Source organism: Acanthisitta chloris, unplaced genomic scaffold (genome assembly GCF_000695815.1).
Source record: "Acanthisitta chloris isolate BGI_N310 unplaced genomic scaffold, ASM69581v1 scaffold22308, whole genome shotgun sequence".
NCBI classification, from domain to species: Eukaryota; Metazoa; Chordata; class Aves; order Passeriformes; family Acanthisittidae; genus Acanthisitta; species Acanthisitta chloris.
The window spans coordinates 1-10,747 of record NW_008688934.1 but is presented as its reverse complement, the minus strand read 5'-3'; the positions used below and the strand labels follow the sequence as shown (position 1 = coordinate 10,747).

Genomic DNA, 10,747 nt, shown 5'->3' with positions numbered 1-10,747 from the left:
AAGCATCCAAATTACATTCAAGAAAACTGTTCTATGCCCTTTTGTTGACTGGGCATAGGCAATACACATTAAAATAAAGAAAAAATAAATGCATGAATTCTATTTCCATAAATTCATTGAGACTTTTTTATGTCAACAGCTTTTACTGTAATAACTTTAAGAAATACTAATTTCTTTAACTGGTCACAGCGAAGTTAATTAACAAGTTATTCAAACCAAACAAAATTACCGTTGATTTAAAAAACCTACTATTTTAGAAATGTCTATTAGCTTGATTACAACAGACCCCTTAAGACAAATCAAAGAGCTGACTCAGTACAATTTAGTCTATATTCCAGCTTCCTACAATGACAAATTTGGATTTTAGCACTTTTTCCAAAATGCTAAAATCAAAATGTAAGAAGCAAATTTGACATCTACCTTTGTATTTAAGCCATTTAAACCATAAAATCTACAGGAAAATGTTTTCAGCAAGAAATCAACGACAGCAAAAGAAATGCAGTGGTATTGTTGGGGTTTTTAACAAAAGAAAAAAATGAAAAAGACAATACACATTTTCTTTTTCCTCACCAGACAACAGCTTTAGATCTTGTACTTCTGCCTTTGGTTTTATTGTCTTCAGGTGAATGTGATACATTTGCTTTGTGGGTTTTCTTATGATGTTCTAGAAAAGCTTTTCTGGCAAATGCTTTCCCACATTTATTGCAACGGTGCAGAGAAAAGTTTTTTGTTACTTTTACTTCAATGCCAACATCAGCTCCTTCATACTTTTTATTGGGAGAATTAGAGGTGACATCCTGTTTTGAACCAATCTGTTTTGTTTCATCCCTCTGAGGGCCTCTTTTTGTCACCTTATTTAGAACAAGATCAATTGGCTTTTTTATTGCTCTAATTTCTAAACTGGCAGTTATTTTCCCAAGGTAGCGTGGTGACTTTTTATGAACCACAGTTATGTGCCTTATCACATCACGTTTGCGACGCGTTTCGTAAGAGCAGAGTGGACACCTGTAGTATTTAACATAAATATTATTTCCGTCTGTGTGTAATTCAATGTGTTTTGTCAAGTTCTGTTTAGAAGTAAATTGGCGTTTACAGAGTTTACAGTAAAGCTGCTTGAAGTCAAAGCCAGCTGAAAGTTTTGGCTTCCTGGTTTTTTGCTGGCCACCTGCAGCAGATGCATTGGTTGATTTAGAGGTTGATTTAGTGGCTGATTTGCAGGTTGATTTAGTAGTTGATTTAGAAGTTGATTTAGGGTTTTCAGGGTCCTGTTTAACTTTATTTTTCTGTGCTGACGGTGTGTTCTTTTTCTCATTTGAATGATTTGTTCCCTTTAATTCATTCTGTGGAGAAAGAGCAATGGAAGGGGGTGAAGGTTCCACAGAATCTGCTGGTTCAACTTTTACTTTTATTTCCGTGCCGTTGGCAGTATTGTTGGGTCCTTTTTCCCTTTTAGAGTTCTTTCCAGAAAGCGTTATCTTGTGAACAATTTGCATGTGCCTTTTCAGCATTATTTGTGAACTATATTTTCTCTTGCACAGAAGGCATTTGCATGCAGTTAAATTGTATTCAGCCTTTGAAGACGACTTTTGTTTACGGGTCTTAAAAGATTTTTTAGCAGAAACTGTATCCAAGAACAAAGGCTGCCCAGGCTTTGTAGCTATATCAGGAGTAATGGAATCCCTTCTTAATCCCCTGTGAACTTCATCAAAATGCCTCCTTACATTGGCTTTTGTAGCAAATGATTTATAACATACCGGGCAACTTCTACCTAACGTTACGAGAACATTCTTATTTCGGCCTTTTGCAGAGCACTGGTTTGGTTTCTTTTTTGTTTCTATGTACTTCTTTAGCTCTTCCATCTTTTTTTTGTGCACTTTTCGAATGTGCCGGCGGACACTGCGTCTCGAATGAAATTCCTTCCTACAAAGGCAACAAATCAACTGGTGGCCAAAATCAGAGTTATCCAGAGAGTCCAACTCGGGATTTACTGTTGGAGGCTGTTCTTCAGGAGCAGGTATCACCTTGTTTGTAACAGGATCAGCAGGAGGTAATTCTACAGTCTCCCCAGCTGGGACTGGGGCTGGAGTTGAAACAGTCTTGGGTTGCTCAGTGCTGGCTTCCTGTATCTGTACTGGAGCTTGATCAGGGGTATTGGAACTTTCTGTGTTCTCATCTGGGCTATCAGTCCTTGATACATATTGAAATACAGCATTTTGATTAGTTTCTATAGGTTTCAATGTAATTACATATTCTTGCTTATCTACTCTTGGATAGATTGCTTCGAGGAGGTCATTTATGGCTTGACTCTGCTTATCATTTATATCTGGGAGGTCTGTGAAAAGGGAAAAAGGTATTTTTAATGATTTAATAATTTCCAATTATTTAAATTTCAAATTAGCTTTTAACCACTGTGTGAATCCAGTCTCCAAATTTGCACAAATCCTGTGTTTGTACTCTCTGAACACTCAGAGGCTTTGACTAGTCCTTACAAGATGCTTTTTTATTAAAAGCCAACACTGGAAACACACCCTTCTAGCATGCTAACGTGAAAGCCACCTGAGCTCAAAAATTGTATGCCTGGAATTAAGCTGATCTTTAAAAATCTGTATCAATTGCAAAAATAACATCATACAACTGAGCTTGTTCTGCAGGTGTGCAACTAAGCCTCAAGTACCATTAGAGACCGATTTTCCTACGGCTGGATATGGGTGCTCTCAATAAAGGAACCTAATTCTGGAAATACGCTCTTCTCTGTGAATTCTGAACAATCCTTACAAAAAATGAAACATCTGTGCAACCTGAGCATTGCATGAAGGTATAAGTAGATAATATTTTACAGGCCTCAGTAATATTCTGCTTTTAAATGCCAAATCAGTTCAGTTGTCTAGTTCCCAGCATGATAGGCTAAGCATCTGCACTGCACTGAGAAGCCAGGGTGCAACAGCAAAATGATGAGACACTGAGATGACACAGTTAAATCATCATGGATAATTTTGAAGATTTGATTCCTGGTAATAGCTAATTAAAACCCCACACCTTTAGTTAGTTGTTCCTTCCACACTCGCAGCAATACATAAGAAGTGTGTCAGTAGATGAAATATATTGTTTTGTTGCTCAGAACTCATCTTTTAACACTAAATTTTTGACAGCTTTTGTAGTCAGTTTCAAATCTATGTAATTATTACCAAGAGTAAAAAGTCCTTCCTATTTTATAGCACTTTCTAAGACTACTTTGTGACTATACTGACTGTATCTCAGAAAAGTTACCATGGAAGAGTCTTTGGAATTTTTCATCATAGGGTTGCTTAACTTTTATTCCTGCCTCTTGTTCACTACCTTTTATTTATTGAAAAAACCTCTCATTTAATTCACTAATAATTATACTATTATAAAAAATATTTCTACAGTTTTATTCAGAGCATATAGTATCATTCCCTTTATTTGCACCTCTCACAGTGAACAGTGAGAGTTATGTTATTTATATGTTATTTCATATAATGTACAAAAGTTAATAGAATGAAGGCTAGAATGTCAGGAGCTGGACACAAAGTCTTTCCTCAGGGTAATCTTCCCATGCTTAGAAACTAACACATTTAAGTCAGATGCAGTTCTACCCTTGCTTTGAAAGTACAAGTCATCCCTTTTCACAGAAAAGCTCTGTGAGTCTCGAACTGGCCAAGCACACTCATTTAAGGAAGGTGACAGTAACAGTCTTTTCACCTTCTCCTCACAACACTAAATGACACCACGTGGGAAAAGAATCATCTAAGTATATCTTTTGTTTGTTCCTAATTTTTGAAATATTGAGGCAGGAAGGCATTTATCAGGAAAGAACAATCCTCATTGCACCTATGCTGATCAAGAAGACCAAGAAAATCAGAAAGCTTTACAAAATATTTTTGAATACTATCAGCTTTACTCAGATCAACAAAAAGTCATCACTGGAATGACATTTTAAGAAATTTCTTTTTCCATAAAAATATGCTCCATGATTTTTTTCTCAGCATTTAACTTACTTCTTTTAATAATAAGGTTTGATTTCTACAAGAAAGGTGTCGGGGTAGGCATGACAACACAGAATACACTAAAGCAGCACGAAGTGAAGTGATGCAGTGGGAAAGAGACAATATTGAAGCACAGGCCCTTAAAGAAAAGGGTAAACTTCTAGTCTTTGTTTCATAATGAGTAAGACTGAAAGATTGCATCTGTGACACTACAAGTGCTTCCCAAGTAGAGGAGAATATTACAGTTATTGATCCAAGCCACTTTACAGGATCTAACTCAAATCCATCAGAGCTCTGAGGATCTAAAACTGAAATGCCTTGTTAGAGGCACTCGTTTTTGTGGAATTAATTTCCCAGTCCTTTGACATACTTTCTGGTATCTTTCACAGTAAAGAGGGAGGGATAGGAAAGAAAAAACAGGAAGAAGGAATAAAATGTATTAAAAGTGACACTCTTAATTTAAAGGCTGGATGTATAACCTAGCTGTGCAATTATGACATTGCATGGTTCTCAATAAAGTTGGTGCTATTGCTTCTTTAATACCATAAAAGTGATCTACATATGTTACTACTGAAATTTAATTCCACTTCATTTTCTTGCATTTTTGTTTCTGATGTTTATGCCTAAATGGTAAAGAAAGATAAGGTTTTCAACTTCAGACAACCTTATTAAATATTTCAATTTGCCAGACTTACTGTCATCCATCTGGAGACTTGGAGGACAATAAAACTTTTTATGAGTAATTAAATTTGGTAATCCTCTGAAGAGACTCCGGCACAATTTACACTCAAAAATGGTGTCCACATCTTTTAACAAGATATGTTTAAGTTGTTTCGTTCCTGTAATAAAAGAAACATTATACTTAAGGAAGGTTTACTATCCATCTTTTAATTCACATCATCCCCTAGAACAGGAAACATTTTACAACATGAATATTTATAATGGCATTTTATCTTTTGCTAATGCTACTTCATTACACTGTAAGTCTATGATACATACTCCAAAATTCACTATGAAAACAAGACTGAATGAGGAAAAAAAGTCAAGGATTACAAATATTACAGTTTATAGGGAAAGTGCAAAGATTTATAATAAAAACTAGCTGCTAACATTAGGAAAGAATCCATACTATGGTATTTGGTTGCTACAAGACAACTGCCCAATAGGAAAGAGGAAAAACCTACAGCATTTAAAGAAGCCTGTAGTATTTCTTCTTTAGGCTTAGCCAACAGTGCTAAGAAAACAAGATATATACAGCTATTTCATGTAAAAACAGCACCTGGTAAGGCAAAAAAACCCTTAAAACATAAAACAACACAAAAAGAATACTTAACAGGCCAGGATCATTTACTACATCTAGGTATATGACCCAAGACCAAGATGATGATGCTTAGGTGAGACAGTAGAAGTGTAGATATATATTCAGCCTGAAGAAAGGACACTACATATGATTTAAAGCCCACACTTCCCTATCAAAACATGGGCAGTCTGACAAAAAAATGCTAGTTACCCAGACTATTATACACTGCATCTAAAAATAACCACCCCACAAAGATGGATAGATCTGGCACTGTTGATGTATTTCAGCTGTATTCCTGCCTTGCTTAAAGAACTGAAGAATTCAGCTTTTTATGCATCAAGCTTACACCTTCATTTCTCATCTCATGAAAATTATGAACCCAATGCCTAAAATTAGCAATGGATTACTAAATAATGAATACTTACCCAATGAGAAAAAATACTAACTAACCAAATTCAGCTAATTTCTCTATCTTGATTTTTTCTTAAAATTGAATTCAAAATTAATCAAACAAGCAAAAATATAATGAAACTGGACCAAATATAAATAGTATCAGACACAAGTGAAACAGCAGCAAGACATTCTTAAAGATCCTTTTAAAGATCAAACAGTGTCACACTCCAGAACTATTTCTTAAACTTTCAAATATTAATAATTTGATACTAGCTAATAGTTCTTCAATACAAATGGGCCTTACCAAGAAAAATTCTTATTTCTTGATGCAATAGTAGTACTACAAAACTTTTTTACAACTGAGTTTCAGCAAAGCACAGTGTCATCATTATTTCTTCAACAGCTGCTTAAATATGGGACCCAAACATGACCATCTGAGGCTACAATCTAGTTTCTGTCCCCTCCTATGCCTTCCTGGGCCACATCTCACTGCTCTTTCTTCTAGTGTTACTAACCTTGCCATAATTTGACCTGCATTTTTACAGACTACTGGAAAGATATTTAGGTATAGCAACAAATAAAAATTGTAGAGTTTCTCCAAAAAGCAGGTTATTTACTCCAATCTCACCAACCAACATTTGGATTTTTGCATATAAAGAAAACAACTGACAAAAACCCAGCGAAGCAAATCTGAAGATGCTCCATGTACATAAGATTCCCACGAGATGCCACACTAATTTAAAAAAAAGGCTTCCAATTTGGTGATTGTACAAAATAAACCAGAATCTGGCCATGCTATCCATGCATGCCCTAGCCACAAACACCTCTCCCAAATTAAATTTTAAAATTCTCCACAATTTTTGAACCAACGGACACACAAGTTCCTCATTCTCTCTCCTGTTATATTGATATTTCAGTCTCCTTCTGATCAGGGCTGAAGTGTTTTTTTTCAAGACAAATTAGTGAGTTTAAGAATCACTGGTTGAGATTAAAGGATTTATGACATCCTGGAGGTCACACTACATGACACAGTAGTCACTCTGGCTTCAAACCTAACTTACGCAACTAGGAAGCTTTCCACTGGTGGAAGTGAGAAAATAAATCAGTCCTTTTGAAATAAACTAGACTTTTAAGAACTTCTGGAAACAGCAAATGAATTTAAAACATCCACTGGTTTTGTGGACACAGCAGGCAGGGGAATAGAAAATCATCTCCTTATTCTTCACCAACTAGATCATGGCAACAAGCAGTCAGTCTTCTGCCAGCATATACTGCATCCAGCTTACTGAAGTCTTCTCTGGTTTGTAGTTACATCTAATTGGGGCAGGTGGTACCCTGTCAAATTCTGTTACTGTCTGCAAATGTTGATGCTAGAATAACATTGGTAGAGAACATAGGTCATTACAAATACCTCTCTGTCAGAAATACCAAAGTTTATGCCTTTAGCAAGCAATTTCTTGTTTAGAAAAAAAAGAATTAGATTCAAATTCACCTGTTATTCTTGATGCTTTGGATGACAGAAGCTTTTGATAAAATGACTTAAATAGTTATGGGCAACACTCTGTCTTTAGTCTCTATTTCTTTACCACAAGAATCAAAATACTTTCCATAATGAAATGTTGGTTGTTCAAAACTAACCAGTAAAATCTTGGTCTAAATCCTTTCACTTTCTGTCTTAACTACCTTGACACAAATGACTGAAGATGTCAAAGTAAGCTATCAGTTCAACACCTGCCAGTGAGGACAATTTGGAAGCAGCCCAGAGACAAAGTACTTCCAGCTAGTGTGTGCTATTACCAGTAGAGATTCCATTAATCTGCTTCAAGCAATAGCAGCCTGTCACGCATATGTGAGGCCTCAGGCAATGTCAACCAAACTAAAAAAGGTTACTAATGAATAATCTCTCATCCAGTTTTCCAATTAAGTTGCCAAAATGCTAGTGGACAACTTAAATACTGTGCCCTTTGACGAGTCTCAGAGTAAATATGCATCCCATTGCACAAGCAGCAGTGATTTATACATGACATTTCATATACTTAACAGTTCTTTGGAAAAATCTAGAAACACAGACAGTAGCATCAAAGACCAAATGATGTGAAAGTAATGTTTGGTTTGCCACATCAGAAGTGTAGAAACAGCTAGAAAACATGAAAGGTTTCAATCATCTCCGGCATGCTCACCCAAATGCTCAGTTATTATTCTTAGATTCACCACTATGTATTGCAACTCCCAAAACCAATCAAGGAACACCTTAAAAGCAACATGATAAAGCAATTTAAGAAATTCAAGATTAAGTTCATCTCAAGAGTTTTATAATAAACTCATTAACAACTCCAGGAAGAATGACAAAGCAGAACAACAAGCTCATTTTGAATATTTTTGAACAATAACTATATAGTAGGAGCTGTATCTTCAGTACTTTATACGAAAAGGAACAACACTTAATTCCAAAAACCTACAAACAGTTTGCAAACATGGAGAAAGTCAAGTGTTGGTTATTTTGATATATTAAATATACATAGCTCTTATAATAGGTAATGAACTTCTATAGAGTCAGGCATAGGTTCATACCTGATCGAAAACACTCAATGATTTGTTGAATACCAGATTTTGATGTTTGCAGAGGCTGCTGCAATAAGGGAGGATCACCAGGTTCCAACCGATGCACTGAAATATATAAAAGGAAAATAAGCCATTAGAGAACACTCAGGTAATATATAATGTCATGAATTTTCTGAAACTAGCTAAAAGGAAAACCTAGGACTACAGTAAAAGCTGCCTTACTCTAAAATTTTCATTTACATAGAATTAAAAAACACTCAACATTGAATTTTTCAGCCATGATACCTTCTGGCAGTTTGCTGTCATTTTGATTACTTTAATAAAATGTGTATTCAAAGCTACATGTAACAAACAAAACAATATAAATATGTAAACCCAAATTAACTCACTAGAAATTTCCATCCATTAAAGCAATTCCCCAGGACAATCTACTTGACTCCCAGCAAAAACTGAAACAGGTGTACGAAAAAGCATTACCAAATATTGCAGTTCACAGCACAGTGTAGGACCTCAGTGTTGCCAGTACACACCTAAACACTGAATCCAAACTTAAAGTAGCAATGACAGTAGCAGAAAACAAAGCACAAGCATAACTACATAGTATATACAAAAAAGAGCTACCATAGTATTTTTAACCAACAAAACCACATGAAAGAAATGCTTCTGATTCACGCAAACTGCTGAAGCAACACTCTGAATTTCTGAAGTTTCACTCCACAGCATATTCCTTGTAAAAGCTATTGAAACTAAAACATTTCTTGATTAGGATGATTATTATTTATTCCAACATGCAGTATTTATGCACAGGAAAATTAACAGCATTCCACTGCTGTACCTGCACATGGCAATTGTGCTTTGCTGGGGCGAAACTCAAATTTATATGAATATGAGCACTTATTCAAGCATGTATTTTGCAAAATCACCAGTTAGGTCTTCTTTTTCATTCCTTACTGACAAGATAGCTAGCTTTGCAATTCATAAATTGGCTCCTACTTTATCCATTCGGTTTGGTTTTAGGCCCATTGTTAAGTCTTCATTTCTAAATGAAGCACTGAGCATCTCTATGAAAGTTATATTTATTAAAGGGCAGCAGAGGCATAGTGTAAAACTACTTAGAGATATTAAGTGCAAATACATTAAACATATTTTGACAGGGAATTTGAGCTAAAAGATGTAAGGTTATAAATAAATTCAAGCTGAAAAGAACATCAGAAAGAAACACACTCCAAAAAAGAACAATGGAATGAAAACTCCACCCAACTCTGCTGGCCCCGTAATATACTATTATATACACAAATGCATAGCAACCATTACAAATCAGCTAATCATTTGGAGATCTCTAACACAATGACATATTGTATTCTACTAGCCTACTCCCTATACTTCAAAATAGTATATTTTGTTTTGTATACTGCCTCTAATATACATGTACTACACCCACTGACATCAAGAGGAGTAATATACATGAAGCAGACCTAACACATTACTGTTGATTTGTCAGGCAAGAAAACTATTTTAGCTTTTTTAAAGCATTAGAACAATTCAAAACCATTTAATCTTGAACACAAAAAAATGTTTCTACCAACTGAAGAATAACTACTCACAAATTCCATTTAATTAAAGAAGCATAATCAAAGTTGCCATGCTCAGGCTTTCAACCATTAGTTCCCTGAAGTGATGCCTTTCTTTCCAAACAACAAGTGAAAGCATCCAAACTGCACCTTTCCTTCCAAAACACAATAGAAAGCATCTAAATAACAGAACTCATAGTTCCTTTGTTTTTGCCTTGTTGCAGTTTCCTTTAAGGTTACCAATTATAACAGCAGACAGAACAATTTTAAAAAAATCTAGCAGGTTGGCTGAACTTTCATGGTGCTCATTCCACTGATGGCATCTTTCACCTCACACAGCAGTGCAATGCAAACAGCTGTTTCAGGCTTTGGTGGGCTTTTCCTCCTCTGAGATCTTCAAGTTCATCAGAGCTCACCAGAGAAGACAAAGTAAAAACATAAACAACGAATGCAAGAGATTGCCAGGCACATCATTTTACGAAAAAATTGAGAACATGACAAATTTGGGGAAAAAAAAAAAAAGAGGCCAGTTGCTTTACAGAACTTCTTGCCTTCCTTTGCTCACTGCAAAACAGTGCCCATGTGGTGGCTTGGGGATTATTGCACATCCGGCAGGAACTGAAAAATTCTCTTCCTTAAATGATTTTAAGGCGACAGCTCAAGGATATGAAAACAAAACATTTCCAAACAAAATTCAGAAACTTTATATCCAGAACTGACACTAATGATACACATTTACAGCATCACAACAGTTCCCGCAAGCTTTTAACGAGGGAGATATGCAAACAGCCGCCGCACCACACAGCGCCGTACCTGGCTCGCAGCACCCATGGTGATGGTGTTCCGTCTGACAGCACTTGTCCCTTAGAGGCATTGTCCGTGCGCACGACCTACTTTCCTTCTACATCCAGCAGCGC

The 10,747-nt window shown here is 35.8% G+C and overlaps 1 protein-coding gene across 1 annotated transcript; it reads right to left on the bottom strand.

The window, feature by feature from the left end:
* Positions 1 to 566: 566 nt before the first annotated feature.
* Positions 567 to 10,745, bottom strand: ZNF800 (zinc finger protein 800). The gene is made up of 4 exons (XM_009081239.1): positions 10,644 to 10,745; positions 8,269 to 8,364; positions 4,700 to 4,843; positions 567 to 2,332 (listed from the first exon to the last, which is right to left on the bottom strand). Exons 1-4 carry the CDS (start codon positions 10,702 to 10,704, stop codon positions 567 to 569), a joined length of 2,067 nt encoding a protein of 688 aa, XP_009079487.1. The 5' UTR covers positions 10,705 to 10,745.
* Positions 10,746 to 10,747: the final 2 nt, after the last annotated feature.

Excerpts from the sequence above, each read along its gene's own strand:
- ZNF800 (XM_009081239.1), bottom strand. The coding sequence starts at position 10,704 with ATGCCTCTAAGGGACAAGTGCTGTCAGACGGAACACCATCACCATGGG. Across the intron at positions 8,365-10,643 it reads CCATGGGTGCTGCGAGCCAG|TGCATCGGTTGGAACCTGGT; the intron begins GTACGGCGCTGT and ends TATATATTTCAG. Across the intron at positions 2,333-4,699 it reads AAGTCTCCAGATGGATGACA|ACCTCCCAGATATAAATGAT; the intron begins GTAAGTCTGGCA and ends CCCTTTTCACAG.